The sequence below is a fragment of the Halichoerus grypus genome, chromosome 6 (assembly GCF_964656455.1).
Source record: "Halichoerus grypus chromosome 6, mHalGry1.hap1.1, whole genome shotgun sequence".
NCBI classification, from domain to species: Eukaryota; Metazoa; Chordata; class Mammalia; order Carnivora; family Phocidae; genus Halichoerus; species Halichoerus grypus.
The window spans coordinates 41,831,537-41,847,241 of NC_135717.1; the positions used below are offsets into that span (position 1 = coordinate 41,831,537).

The 15,705-nt window shown below is 47.3% G+C and overlaps 1 protein-coding gene across 3 annotated transcripts in view; it reads left to right on the plus strand.

Moving 5' to 3' along the window:
• Positions 1 to 14,995, plus strand: part of WDR37 (WD repeat domain 37) — a 54,397-nt gene extending 39,402 nt beyond the window's left edge. For all 3 annotated transcript variants that reach the window (XM_036097390.2, XM_036097388.2, XM_036097389.2), the window contains exons 12-14: positions 8,029 to 8,163; positions 8,623 to 8,737; positions 12,171 to 14,995. In XM_036097390.2, coding sequence (XP_035953283.1) covers positions 8,029 to 8,163; positions 8,623 to 8,737; positions 12,171 to 12,302 — 382 coding nt within the window. In that variant the 3' untranslated portion in view covers positions 12,303 to 14,995. The remainder of the gene's footprint in view (positions 1 to 8,028; positions 8,164 to 8,622; positions 8,738 to 12,170) is intronic.
• Positions 14,996 to 15,705: the final 710 nt, after the last annotated feature.

Here is a 15,705-nt window from a genome sequence, read left to right on the forward strand (position 1 = left end):
GAGTTGTAGGTGGAGTGTTCTTTTGGTAGATCGTTGCTTAAGCAGAGGCAGTGTTTCTTAAAAATACATGACCACATATTTCAATTTGACATTATGTGGGACACATTATGCAAAACTACTATCTTAGGGCATGTTTTCATCTATAGGAACTCATCACATATTCTTAAGTAAAGTTATGTTAGGATCTGATGTTTTATAATGTAATTCACTTAGTTGTCCAGTTATTTTGAATTTCTGTATGTTGGGTTTTCTTGTTCTTTTCTTTTTTTTTTTTTAAAGATTTATTTGAAAGAAGAGAGCACAAGCAGGGGGGTGAGCAGAGGCAGAGGGAGAAGCAGGCTCCCTGTAGATCAGGGAACTCGATGCGGGGCTCGATCCCAGGACCTTGGGACCATGACCTGAGCCGAAGGCAGCTGCTTAACGACTGAGCCACCCAGGCATCCGATGTGTTGGGTTTTCTTAAGGCAAGATGTAACTGTATAGGTTTCAAGATTATTGGCCTAGTTTTTTTTTTGTTTTGTTTTGTTTTGTTTTGTTTTTTTAAAGGTTTTATTTGAGAGAGAATGAGAGAGAGAGAGAGCACATGAGAGGGGGGAGGGTCAGAGGGAGAAGCAGACTCCCTGCCGAGCAGGGAGCCCGATGCGGGACTCGATCCAGGGACTCCAGGATCATGACCTGAGCCGAAGGCAGTCGCCTAACCAACTGAGCCACCCAGGCGCCCTATTGGCCTAGTTTTATAATTTGATTTTTCTGGGGTCTGGGAGAGAGATATTTTTTCCTTTTCATTTTGTCGTACTGTTATCCTGTGCTGCTGTGGATTCTGTGCCTTTTGGTAAAGGAAGAGTTTGAGATGTAGCGCCTCGAAGTTTTTGCTGCTGTGATTTCTGCTTGACATAAGCTCTGTGTAAGGTTCTCATTGGAAATGTTTAGAAGGACAGATAATGTTTTTTCCTTCTTGATGTGTTCCCTTTCAGTTTTCACTGTGTATTGTGAAAGCCCTTCATTATAATAGGAACGTTACTGTGATAGGATTTGCTCAGCGCAGCTCTCTCTGTGACCATGGGAGCGGCTGCTGGATGGGCCCAGGGTGCACCGAGTTCCGCCAGGGTGGACTTTATGTCACTGGTGGTTTTCCCAATAGCAGGAATGAGAAATTGTGTGTACTGTTCTTAGAAAGAATAGAAATGTTTAATTGAAGTGTTTTGGAATGTCAGGAATTTGAACTACCAGCAGTTTGTTTTCGTATATTTCTGTCTTCATCGTCAGGAGATTGAACTGAAATCCAGTGCTTTTCATCTGAAATCAGCTAAATCCTTCCATGTTCGTGTGTGTGTCCCCTGACAATAGGATTCAGTCAGTGAGCTGTGTCAGGAAGTCTTGTGCTGTGAAGGACAGCTTGCCCTTCCCTCCCTGAACAGTGGTGCATGCTCCGTGTGGTGGGGTGCAGCACCCCGCTGATCCCAGCCGGACTCTGGCCTTGTGGGTTGTGCATACAGAGACCTTCTGCAAGAGGCTTCAATGGTAATAAAGCTCATCGTAAGGTTCAGTCCACTAACTGTCCTTTGAAAGGAACATGAGAGCTGCCCATTTGGATTGTCCTCTCACAGGAGGTCCCGGCTTCCTCCCTCCCAGCACTGCTGCTTCTCTGTGGGTCTTGGTGAAGGGTCCCCCCACTTTTCTTATTTTTTGTTTTGTTTCAATTGCTATAAAAAGGGACTGACAGTTGAGGCAGTCACTGGTCATTAAGCTTCCTCCGTGGGTGGCCAATGACTCCAGTCTGTACCCAGCTGACAGTATTCATAAGTGTGAATAAACTCTGGCATTGAAGAAACTCTGAAATTAACTCAACATGGGTAAAATATCTGAGGATGCAAAGTTGGTTTTTTTTTTCTGTTTTGCTTTAATTCTTCCCATATGATTATAACTCTATCCTCCAAATGTGAACTTTGGTGTTTACTTCTAAAGAAAACAAAACACCACATCGAACAAAACAAAATTAAAAAAAAAAAAATCAGATGAGAAATGATAATGATTGCTTTAAAGCTAAGACATTTGCATATGCTTTTATTCCCAAATAACCAGGGAAGATATTTAGTACTAAATGCCAAATTCTAGGTCATATATGTATGAGATGAAAATAGCTTTGAATTTTGTGTCATGCGACTAACAATTTTCTTTGTGCTTTTGAAGAGAAAAAGCATTTTTTTTAAAGATTTTATTTTCTTATTATTTATTTGAGGGAGAGAGAGTGTGAGAGAGAGAATGAGCATGAGAAGGGGGAGGGTCAGAGGGAGAAGCAGACTCCCCGCTGAGCAGGGTGCCTGATGCAGGACTCGATCCCAGGGATGTCTGGGTCATGACCTGAGCCGAAGGCAGTCGCTTAACCGACTGAGCCACCCAGGAGTCCCGAGAAAAAGCATTTTGACAGCATGACATTTTTAACTGAGTGGTGGTGGATTTTAAGTGTTGAATTCTGTGCTTGGTCAGTGACTCAGGCTGTGTGCAGGCCCATGGTGGGGGTATATGGGGGCTGTCTGGTGATGGACCACCTTGGATGCTGAGATTTTGGTAGACTGCAATTGATTTGTAGGTCCGTTATTCTTGGTGATCACTTGTGAGCCCTTGTTTGTGAGGAGGATGAGGAAATACATGTTGTACTGCATGGTTTCTTCTGGGGACTGGAGGACAGCTCCAGAAGGGCCCCTGGGGTGGGAGTGACAGTCAAGGAAGAAGGGGGCCTTGTAGCATCACAGCGGCTGAATGCTCATTGAGCCTAATCTCCTTTCACTTTTACACTCCCTGCCCAGCTGCCTGAGAGTCTGGAATTGTCTTCTTTTTAGTTAGATGGTTCAAAAATAATTTTGAGAAGGTTTAGCGTGTCATGTAATTCCTGGTAATAGTTGGTTAATAAAGTTGCCATAAAACCAAGGTCAAGAGAGACTAAGGACACCCCCAGTATACTGCCCCAGTGGTTGTGTTATGGTGTATTTAGGACGTGTCATTTTTAGCGCACGTTTTCATGGAAATGAGCAAGGAGAGGTTAGTGAATACAGTGAGCAACTAGAGCTGCTTAGGGGCAGCTCCACACCTCGCGTTAGCAGACAAGGCCGTGGTTTTCCTATAAATGCGGCCATTTTTCAGGTGTCATTGGATTTCGCGGAGAGATTTCGCGGGTTGTCCTTTGTCAGCACCCACACCTCCCCTTCACCTCTGGCTTCTAGCCTGTAGTTTGGGGACTCAGGAATTTACTTAACAGTCCCCTCTTGATACATTTAAAAGTTGTTTCCAATTCAGAGTACAGTTTTTAAAAGTAAGAGGAGATTTAATATTTATTTACTCTTTGAAAATTCCTCATTTAAGAAGGGCTAATAGGTACCTAATAAAAATAAGGACTTTAAGGAAATGCGTTTAAATCACTTTACTTGACAGCTTTGTTGTGAGTTACCAGTTGCTTCACTTTTTACTGAGATGACCTGAAGAAGAATCGTCAGGCTGTTAACACAGACTACACACTTTCTAACTGTTACAGACTCCCTAAGATGGACCTGAGATGTGTGTGGGCCAGCCTGCCCGTGTTGGCAGAAGGCTCTGAGTGAGGTGTGCGGCAAGCAGGGTGGGGAGGGAGCAGCCGCCTGAAGGCAGAGCTTGCTTTTGGAAGATGGTGGTGCTCATGGTCTGTGCGCCTGGCCCCTGACTGCCCACGCCGGGCCCAGGTGGGCCTCAGATCACCCGCTCAGCATCTGCGCTTGCTTGCACTCAGCCTTGCCGTTGGGCCCGCAGGGTGCAGATGCTGCTGACAGAGCGGAGTAACACTCCATTTCCCTCTGTCCTCAGAGGCTCCACCAACTGGTTCCTCCAGAATCAAGGACCAGAACTTTTTTAAAAAGACTATTTTAAGTGTGTGTGTGTGTGTGTGTACAGAGAGGGACTTTGGACACTTTCAGCAGCTTTCTACATGCTGTTGGAGCCCTACACTGAGCCAGATGTCGGCACTCAGTCCAGAGTCTCCAGGGCTGAGTGTTAGTACTCATTGCAGAGTCCATGGAGTTGAGTGCTGGTACTTAACCCAGAGAATATAGACTCCGTGCTGTTACCCACCCGGTCTGATGAAGCGTCCCTGCAGGGAAGGCTGGGGAGCAGCATGCTCAAACTTCTTGGACCAGTGGGCATGACTGACACGGGCCACATGGGGAACGGGTTGTCCGTCAGTGTGGCTGTGGTTGGCTGCCCAGGGGCCAGCGTGGAGCGCACAGACTTGGATACAATCGAATACCATCAAGGGTGTAATTGTGACGATCGTCCATGGAATTCCGTGTGTGTGTGTGTGTGTGGGCAAGCTGGCTGTGAGACTTCGCGCTGTGGAAACAGCGTCCACGATGGCAGTCATCCCCCTCCCCCTCCCCCCCAGCCATTGGTCTCCTGGGTTCCTTGCCTAACACACAGGACAGGGCACTGGGACTTGCAGCCTGGAGAGCTGCTAGCTTCGGCCATGTCCCACAAGGTCTGAACCTTTGCTTAAGGGAGTCTAGTCTGGCTAAGGCTTGTAAACTGAAGGAATAAAAGTATTTTCCCATCGTGTGTGTGGCAGTCCCCCACCCCCGTGACTGTGACAGCTCACGTGCGGCTGTGGTCCGCAGTCCAGGGCAGCGCCTGTCCTGTTGGGCCCGTGAGCACCAGGACCCCCGGAGAGTCAGTCCTCAGATGATCAGGCACAGAAGGTGCCTGTCGCTCGGGTCAGTCTCCCATGTGAATAAGAAGATGCGGGGAGTCAGAAGACTGTGATAATAGCTAACTCTGGCCTTTCAGCATGACCTGGGGTTTTCTGTCGCTGTCCTTGCTTGGGTGTGGGAGCCACGGGTGCTCCCTGGTGCCAAGTGTTTCTTGCCCCCTCAGGCTCCTTCAGTGAGTAAATCAAAACCCTGATTACAGGACACCTGTTCATCAGAGTGGCTGAGGTAGCAGCCCCTTCGGTGTCGGTGTGAGCCTGGTTCTGGCTTGTTTAATGCTCACGTGCACATGTATTCCATATTCCGTGCAGCCAGCGTCCCTTCTGGTGGGCATGCTGGCACATCCGCGTGCACATATCTGCACGTCACACAGGCTGGAATATTGAGCTCCTGCTGCTGTAACTTCTTTTTCCAGGGAGCGCTTCAGATTTAAATCCTGAAAAAGAATCACGTGTGACACAAGTGTAACTTTTCCTTTGAATGTCTTTTATCTCAGGGCCTGCTTTTGTGAGAGTTAGCCATGGAGCAGTGTTCAGAAGGGTGTTTCGTTTGGAGAAGAGTTTTTGTTTCTCATTCAGGCGCCTGAGATCTGAAGACACAGGCCACCGTGCACCGTCGGCGCTCTGAGAGGCACACGGGGCAGGCAGGACTGAGGCCAGTGCCCTCTCTGGGACCCTCCGTGTTAGTGTGGCTGCCTGGAGACTTGTCTCGTCGGTTACAAGTGTAGTTGATGGAACACACTGGGAGTGGTGGTCGGAGGACTGTGGCCACGTGACGATGTACCCAGACGCGCAGTCACTGTCTGCGTCTTCCGTGCAGGTGTGTGAGTGAGTCTGGTCGGCTGGTCTGAAAGCCCTGCTCTGTGTGTTGTGACGGCGTGGGTGGGCCACGGACGTGTTGAACGTGGCCTTTTCTGTGAATGTGGCCATGTACTTGCCAGGTTGACAGGCCAGAGTGAGAAAGCCACACTGACCTCTCCCTGGATACGCTTTTCCAAGGGGGCTCTGGTGTGTGTGTGGAGGGGGAGGGCGCCCCTGCTCCCCAGGCGTCTGTGTGTCCAGAGTGCTTGCTCCTCCGGTCTGTTCTTGTGTAAAAGTAGGACTTGTTTGTGGGAAGCTCTGCAGTCCGCTTCTGACGCGGGGCCGGGAAAGCGCACTGCTTCAGCATTTTCCACATCATGTGTTTTTTTTCTGAGCTGTGAAATTCCGGCAGATTGTTATGCAAAACAGTTTTGTGTCTCTGTGTGACTGGGAAGACAGCTGTTCGTCCTAATGAGGAGTGCTAGCATTACAGTCTTTCCGTTGATTGAGACCCACGGAGGGAGCGGAATGTTCCAGACCGGGCAGTGGTGTGCGGCGAGAAGGTACCGCGCTGTCAGCTGGAAGCACATGCTCGGCTGCTCTCGGCGACAAGATAAATGAGTTGGCTGGAGTTGGGCAGAGTCTGAGCTTTTCCAGTGAGTGGTCGTGGCTCAGCCGCTTCCCCGTGGGACCCAAGTCTGAGGGTGCCTTCAGAACGATTGCCCCCTCACCAGCTTTTCCCTTTGATGCCCTACAGTACCTGTCAGGATTGTGATTTGTTAAAGACCTAATGTCTTTCAGCATTTCATTAACATAAGCTGAGGCGGTCTTGTGTGGAGACTTTTTTCATTAATGTAGCAGAATGCTCACAACCCCCTGAGAACAAGAGTCTACGGAGAAGCCCCGGGCGTCTGCATGGCCTGTTTGTGGTTGAAGTCCTCAGAGCTTGTGGTGGCCCCTGCACCTGGGCGCAGCAACCTCTTTTCCAGGCCAGCCCTCACATTGCCCTTTGTGTTTGGAATAGGGAATTCAGGTGCGTCGTCAGGTTGAAGTTCTGGGCTTACCCTCCCCCTCTCCCCGTTCTCTGTGCGTCACATGTGGGTCCCTCTCGGGTCTCAGTGACCTCCACGTTTGTCCACGTTGTGACAGACAGCAGGATTTCCTTCTTTTTTATGGCTGAATGAGATCCCATTGTTTATATACACATCACATCTTCTTTATCCATTTGTCTGTGGACAGCTGCTTAGGTGGCTCCTTTGTCTTGGCTGCTGTGAGTAGTGCTGCAGTGAACACGGGAGTGCAGATAGCTCTTGAAGGTACTGACTTCATTTCTGTAGGATATATGCCCAATGGTGGGTAGCTACATTTTTAACTTCTTGAGGAACCTCCATACTGTTTTCCAGAGGGGCTGCACCAGCTTGCATTCCCACCAGCTGTGTACGAGGTTCCCCTTTCTCCACGTCCTCACCAATGCTTGTGTTCTGTTTTTTTTTGTTTTTTTGTTTTTTTGTTTTTGATGGTAGGCCTTCTAGTGGGTGTGAGGTGGGATCCTGTGGTTTTGGTTTGCATTTCCCTGATGATCAGTAATGTTGAATGTCTTTTCATGGGCTTTTTGGGCATTCATAAATCTTCCTTGGAGAAAAGTCTATTTAAGTTCTTTGCACTTTTTTTTTTTTTAAGATTTTATTTATTTATTTGACCGAGACACAGCGAGAGAGGGAACACAAGCAGGGAAAGTGGGAGAGGGAGAAGCAGGCTTCCCACGGAGCAGGGAGTCTGACACAGGGTCCTGAGCCGAAGGCAGACTCTTAACAACTGAGCCACCAGGTGCCCCAATTTTTTTTTTTTTTTTAAGATTTATTTATTTATTTTAGGGAGAAAAGAGAGAGTGCATGTGTTAGTGGGGGAAGAGCAGAGGGAGAGGGAGAGAGAATCTCTCGCAGACTCCCCGCTGAGTGTGGAGCCCAATGCGGGCCGGATCCCAGGACCCTGAGATCATGACCTTAGTTAAAACAAAGAGTCGGATGCTTAACCGACTGAGACACCCAAGTGTCCCTCTTTGCACATTTTTAAGCTGGTGGTGGTGGTGGTGGTTGAGTTAAAGGAATAAGTTTTTCTCCAGGGTTCTGGTTAAACTGAAAGTTGGCATGGATTTTTTTTCCCTTAATCTTCTGGTGTCAGGTGTGAGTATATAGACGTTTGGCAGGTTCTGTGTAATCCATGTCTTCTGGTAGCTTCTCTTCACTCCATTGCCTGAGAAGGTGGAACAGAATAGAATGGACTAGTTTTCTAGTGTGCTGAGAAGTTGGGTGTGCTTACGTTTACTCTTACAGCAGTTAGCAGAGAGAACCCTCGGCTTCTGCGTCTCCAGTCTCCTTCCTTCCTACCTCATCAGGGTCTCTGGCAGCGAGACCATGTGCTCATCCCATGGGTGGAGAGGACTTGTGTCTGTACCCTGAGACTTCCTGATGATCTTCTGAACCTGTGCCCTTTCCTTGCAGCACTGTGACCTCTGCTGTGTTCACCGTGGGAGATAATGTTGTTTCGGGCAGTGATGACCGCACCGTGAAGGTCTGGGATTTAAGGAATATGAGGTCTCCCATTGCGACGATTCGCACAGACTCTGCCATCAACAGGTGAAGGGAGCTGTTTGTTGTGCCTTGAGAGGGTGGATTATAATGTGGTGTCTTATACATATAAAGTTAGTGTTTAATAGATCCTTGGAAAAGCAGCTTAGACTTCTGGGGAAGTATGTTTTTTGGGGGGGTAATATTTTTTATTGATCCTCTAATGCCTATTTTCGTATCTCCTGTATGCTGAAATGTAAGTATAAAATCCGGCTGGTGAAGTGAGCTTCGTGGGCTAAGAATGGGCCACCTGTAGGGCTGTGTTTGAGTTGCTATGTAGCGTGTGCACGTTACGTGTGAGTCATGTGGTCTCTGCGTTCTGATGCTGCCGACGGATGGTACTATGCTCATGTGTTTTGCTTGGAAATGTGAATGGTGTAGAGTCTCCTACTGCGTGATGCTCTGTAAATTGAGACATGCATGCTGTCACCGCTTTGTATGTAACCCGCTTTTATCTCTTCTTTGCAGGATCAATGTATGCGTTGGCCAAAAAATTATTGCCCTCCCGCATGACAACCGACAAGTGAGATTGTTCGACATGTCAGGTGTGAGGCTAGCGCGACTCCCCCGGAGCAGCCGGCAGGTAACTGTGCTCTTGATATGTGTGTTGGCAGAGAGCCTTAGGGACAACTGGGAGTCTGCGTCCTAGGTCACCACTAACAGAAATAGACTGTGAGGGCGCCTGGGTGGCTCAGTCGTTAAGCGTCTGCCTTCGGCTCAGGTCATGATCCCAGAGTCCTGGGATCGAGCCCCACATCAGGCTCCCTGCTCCGTGGGAAGCCTGCTTCTCCCTCTCCCACTCCCCCTGCTTGTGTTCCCTCTCTGGCTGTCTTTCTCTCTGCAAATAAATAAAACCTTTAAAAAAAAAAAAAAAAATAGACTGTGAGCCCCACATCCTTTTACGTTTTCTAAAAAAAAGAGAAATTCATTTTAGTAGTGTATTTAATTTATGCTGATATACTCGAGATAATATAATTTCAACTATAATCAATATAACAATATTAGAGTTTTACATTCTTGTTTTCCTGTTGTCATTGGATGCTAGATTTTCGTTGGAAATACTTGATCTGTATTTCGAGCTCATAAAATTTAAATTTGAAACTGTTTCCGAATACCTCAACTGAGAGTGTCAGGTTTTTTAAAAACGTCAATGAGATTGCACACTCAGTTCCTCACTCTGATTTGCGGAGCTGTTTGCATGTGTGGTAGTGGTTTCCACGTTGGAAAGTAGACTCGGATCTTGGCAAGTGGAAGTATGCAGCCGGAAGGGTGTTAGGTGAGGAGTACTGAAGGTGGTGACGCAGAAGCTGTGGTGTGGGCCCACCTCCACCCACAACCAGAAGACACCTTTCCATGGCAGGTCCAGGACAAGGGGACCCCATGTAGATACAGCTCAGACGATGCACCGGGAGCAGCCCCGTGTCCGCTGTGCTGGCCGGACCGCCCGCCACGGTGTCTCCGTGTGCTGAAAACTGGTTGGTGCTCGTGGCACCAGCTCACACCTGCTGATGCGGGATCTCTGAGGGCCACCTGGGCCCCTGGGCGTAGATCGTTCCTGGGCCACTGGAAGTGGGAGAGGCTGGCTCCTTCTGTGGGAGCAGTGTCTCTGCAGGCTCGTTGCTTCAGGGAGCCTCACCCCGCGGCCCCTCTCCTTTGCTTCCTTTGGTGTTTTCTGTGTCGCTGTGGCACACAGCTGTGTGGGCGAGCTAGTACCCTCGGGCGGCCCCTGACCCTGCCGTCAGCGTGTCTATGCCCCCTGGCGCCCGCCACCCTTGCTGCTGACTGCCACAACTCTGCTGGCCTTCCTGGAGACACCCTGTGTCCTCCTCGTGTGCAGCCTCACGGACAGTGACCATCAGGCGGCCCTGTGCGGGGTGTGGCTTCAGGAACGCTTGACTGAGGGTGGTCTCGGAGGACGACTGGCGGGGGCTCTGCTGTCAGCGGGGCAACGACTTTTCTTTAAGTGGCACTGACTTTCTGTGAAAGGCCTCTGCCCTTAAGACGGGATTGTTTCATCTCTTCTCCCCTTTTAGGGCTGGTACATGTATTGTTGGAAGCGGGTTATTGAACTTTTATTTGAGTACACATCATCGAAACTACTCATGAAATTAGATTACCTGATAAGAGCTTCACACCCGCTAACAAAGGGAATTTTTCATGCTTGGGTCCTGCTGAGAGTCTCGGGTGTGCCGCCCACGCGGCATGGCTAACACAGTGGCTTCTCTTCCCGATGTGCCCTGCCGCACGGGAGGTCTGCCCCTGAAACACAGCACCGTGTTGTGGGTGTGGAACCTCACTACTTTGACAAGATTTTCTGCAGGAGAGGTTCTCGGTGCTACTAATTCCATTGAGATGATTTCAGCCTCATTGAAACTGTAGAATTTGTTGTGCTTGGATTTATACCCTTTTAAAGTGGTGTGTTAAATAGTTATTTTTAAGAGTAGTGAATAACATTTCAGTTCATTCTGAGCTTGTAATGCCTCTTCTGAGACACAAACACGGTTTTCAGTGTCACAGAACCCCAGCGGGAAATCCCTGGCTTGTATCACCCCGGCTTCCTTCAGCTGACGGATTGGAGGCAGAGAAAACAGCAACCCGTATTTGACCCTGGTAGTGAGAGTGAAGGTGGCTAACAGTATAAAGCTGTCTTACTTTGGGGAGAGTGCATGTGGCATTTCCCAAAAGTGGGTTTCAAGCGAGGCGAGCTCTGTAGAGTGCTAGGAGAGACTGAGCGGGGAGGCTCTGTGCGCAGTGTCAGAGGTTTATGGCAAGGACACAGGGTCCTGGGGTGGGCGTGCAGCACCCTGTCCGGGATGCATGCCATGACCCTGGGTGGGTGCGTGGCATTTTCAGAACACGTGTGCCCACAGAACCTCTTTGGATGCGTGCCCCACGCATGTCCCCATGCACTCAGGCAATCCACGGGAGATGGGAGGCTGGACTCCAAACCCGAGCTGGCTTCCAGCTCCGTCCTGGGCGAGCTGCTTGTACAGACCATTGTTCTGAGTGCCACAGGGTCTCTTCCACACACCCATTTGCTTTCTGCCATGAATGCCTTGAGTTGATTGATCATCTTTAATTGGTTCCTGCGCAGACTCTTGAATTTACTACCAGTTAACAGATGTGTTGTTCACTCTTTTTCCTTGGGTTCTTAACAGAGAAGTGATAGAAGGTTGCTCTTGAAACCCTTTGTGATGTGGGCTTGCATTTGCAATACCTTTATTCTGTGGCCTGTTGTTGTCTCTCTCACATGTGTGGATAGCACTGTTCACATGTGAAGGGTTAGTGGAGGGAACTTTTGTGTCATTCTTTTGAATGTTTTGTTTTACTTACTGAATTTCTGTGAGCTTTTCTTAATTCTACTTCCTGTACTTTATTGTGTGTTGCTATAGTAACAGCAGCATATTAGACCGACCACGTTAATCTGGAATGTATGCTCGTGTCCTAAGGTGCTGCTCGTATCTCTGTACATATGCACTAGGGATATCCCACTATAAACTTTGCTGATATTTTGCAGTAATTTTTTCCATAGCTGGAATTCTGAATGTGGCAGGAATTTACTTGGAGGGCCATTTATTTTATCCTTGTTTTATTTGGTTCCAGATATATTTTTCTGGGTCCTTAATTACCTGAGTCAGTTATTTGTTACAATGATCTTTGAGGTCTTTAAATGAGTTTCATTTAATATATTCCCAAATATCATCTAGCCTCATTAAAAAACTTCAAATTCATCATTTATTCTTTTTTTCTGACTGTAATCCCACTCATTTTTAAAGAACCCCGGAATGGTGTAGGTGTGAATCTCACTGACTTCGTCATGTGTTCTGACGCCACTCTCTTCGCCTCCACTCCCCCACGGCACATGCGCAGTGTTTCTGGCTCACTCTGACTAATGCTGCTCGTTAAGTGGTGTTCTTTCCATCCTGTTGTGGTGTAGTTGTTAATTTGGCTGAGGTTTTATGGCATGTGTGCTTCAGGAATAATATACTAATTCTGGTTTGTGTGATTGGAAATAGGGCCACAGAAGAATGGTGTGCTGCTCGGCGTGGAGTGAGGACCACCCCATGTGCAATCTGTTCACCTGCGGGTTTGACAGGCAAGCCATTGGCTGGAACATCAACATCCCTGCATTGTTACAAGAGAAATAAGGTCGCCGGCGCCCTTAGCTGTGTAGTTCACCATGGACCTATGGACTGGTGTCGCTTTTCTCCTACTCGTCAAGCCCTTTTTGTGAGAGTTGCACCCTGGAAAGGGTGGTTTGTATGTTCTTTTCTCATTGTGCCGAGCTTGCATGAAATGTACAGCAAAATGTATGGTCACATGTCTTATTTTCGTCTTGTGTGTGTGTTGGCACCCTCTGGTCAGTGGACATGAAGCCCCCTTCCCTGTAGCACGTTGTGTGTTGTGAGTTCCTGGCGTTTGACAGATGACAGGAGGGCATTACGTTTGTGTGAGTTCAGTGTGAACCTGTGTACTTACTGTGAGGCGTAAGCAGTCTGTGGCATTTCTGGAATCATCATACATATCTACCTTGTCCCGGGAAGGTCACGGAGCTGCATCTGCATTGGCTGGCGATTGGCAGGTGTGATGGGAGATCTCATATTTACTTCCGTCTGAGGGTTTAGCATGTGCTGTGGTGTAGTTCAGCTTCAACTCTGTATTCTGGTATAGTTGTGTAAAATTTACCTGGAATTGAGAAGTTAAAAACAGAACGCCAACTTTGCAACATTTGGAAAGATTTTTTTTGAAAAGGAAAAGTTTCTGCTCTTTTTATAGAAAATCATTTCAGTCTCCTGAGGTCTCATATTAGCAAATTCAAAAATACGATTCTAATCACTGATTTCAGATATTAAGCAAAATTTAAAGCACTTTAGTTTATAGCTATGGTTATAAACAGTTTTTACAAGTTTCAAATGACTTATCCAGTGAATGTGACTTGAACTTATAAAGAAGGCCCTGCCTGCTACCTGAAAACAAAACCTTATTTATTTTCTACACTTTGGTTTGCGTATTTCTAAATGGGTTCACTTCCTTGGTGGTGTTTGAGAGCCAACAATGCAAATAAATGAGTACTACCTCAAAAATCAATGTATTTGGAAAACGTGGGAGTCTCACTGATGCCTAGCTAGAGCACTTTTGACTGCCGAATTCAGTTCAGAAGGCAAGAAAGACAATCATAGCAAATGTATCCTGAGGACGAAAGCTCTTGCATTAGCTGACAAGGTGGTAGCAGAAACCATGCTTCGCAGGGTACAGGATGCTCCTGTTTCGGCAGCTGGGACACCTCTCAGCGCCAGTCCTCCCACTGCCTGGGCGAGCCTGTCACTCTTGCCTTCTTAGGAGTTACTGTTGTCTGGTGTTTGTGAGTTCATGTTTCTTGCTCAGTTACAGTTTTGATAAAGAGCCATCTCCGTGTACTGCCCTCCTCATTTTAATACTTTGAATGTGTCTGCTTGTTGGAGAGGCCCAGAGGGGAACAGTGGCAATGATCATGGGTGCCCCCCACCTCCCAGTGGTGACCACTGGTGGAGTGCCGTTTGGCAGGGTGTGGTGTGAGCAGAGCGTGTGGGCTGTCCTCAGTCCTGTGTGAACACGCCTCTCTTGAGGCTCCTTTTGCTCAGGTACTGTGTGCGGTAGCTCATCTTAGGAGCTTCAGCCCTGAATTATCTGGAACGATTCTGAAATGACTTACCGTGTGGAAGGGAAGAAGGGCCAGGAAAAACTCGTCATGATGTAGTTAGGGCTGAGGTTGCCGACTAAAGACTAGAGGACAAACAACAAATGCTTCAGAGCAGCTCTCTTTCCAAAGCCTGGCATCTCCCCACACCACACCTGAGAATGTGGGCCAGAACGTCAGTGTCCAGCCCCTGCCGGCCCGGCAGAGCGCCGGTGACTTCGGATGCTGAGCTGTGCGTCCACACTCTTGGGCTCCTGTTTTATTTTAATTTGAATGTCTGAGTGTCTTAGAATCATTGTTAGGAGCATTGAAAAATGTATACAAACACAGAGAAATCAAACTTAAGAACCAGATCTCTGCCAGATTAAAAAAATTTGAAGCTTTTAACTCAACATTTTTGATGCTATTCAGTTCTCTGCAGACTAGTGCCCTCCGTGTCCAGCAGCTGCTGACCTTCTCGCTAGCGGGAGGGGCAGCCTCCTCCCTCCTCACTTCTCCACGGGGCACGGGCCTCATGGTGTTTGCGCGCGCTCCCAGGAGCAGGACACCCTACTGCTAACCACCGCATTGTCCTCGGACATGGTTCCGTTCAGCTGCCACTGTGGCCTTGGTGGTGGTGTTTTCAGGAGTCATGGAGATTTGGGATAGGGAGTGCATGTGTGTGCATGGATGTGTGTGCGTGTGTGTGAATGTGTGTGAGTCTGTGTGCATGGATGTACCTGTGTGGCTGGAATTAAGCCATGTGATCAGCCACACGGGATCTCATCTGAAATAGTGTTTGGAAATGAGAGTGGTTTTGTCCTATGTGCTCACATGTCCAGAATTTCATTTAATAATGGAAGGAAAATGTGTGGTAACTGGAAAATGTGTATTGATAGAGAATCTCGTAAGAACTATGTTGTCGGACAAAACAGCACTCTTTCTCAAACCACTGCACATCAGTTTCTGGAGAGACAAAAATTCTGTACATATTTTGGAATTTGAAGAATCCTATGTAAATCATTTATTGCTTAAATCTGTGAAAAACAAGTTTCTTTGGGAGGAAGTATACATTTATAAGTGTTGTGTAGAAGCAAGTGTTTTTATTGTATTGATGTAATTGTTTTTAAGTGTTGACTGTCTTCATTGCAATATGAAATTCATTAAAAAATCCATGTTCCGTAATCACTATTGTCAAAGTTTTATTTTATTAGGACTCTCTCTTTTTTTTTATTATTTTACTTATTTTTTTTAAATGTTTTGCTTTGATGAAATATTGTTAACAGCTACTAAACACCACAGTGATGTAGAAATCAAACAAATTATAGAACTGCCCACTTGAAAAATTTTAACTTTAGACTTAAAAGATCGGTTGTGTTCTATTTCCTGTCTGTCTGTCAGGCTAACGTTAAGTGACATGTAATTATGCTTCTCCATTCCGGCATCACTGCCCCGACAATTTCTGGAGGGAGTTAACAATTTGATATAATGCAGGTGCTTGTCAGAGTACCCCAGAATTTCATAAGACGCTTGTCCTGTTCTTACTACAGTTAAGCTTGTTCGAAAGTTTTAAAAAATTGCAGTTGCAGAAAGTAGGCCCCGGTCATCCCCTGTGAGAGAATATGTGTCTGAATTGGTGGTGGCTGATTGTTCACCATTCATTCCTACCCCGTGAGCAGAGCGTTGTGGCGGGTGCAGGAACCTCAGATATTCATACACAGCTTGCCAGGGTACCCTCTTGAGACTGGTAGGGCTCACTGCCTTTATTCAGTCCCCAGAGGGTGGAAATTCACTGATTACTTATTTTTCTTACCTTACTCTTTAGAAACCTGTGATTATTGTCCACATTTCACAATTACATCTTCAGTTACATTTTAAAAGTTCATCTGTTAGCA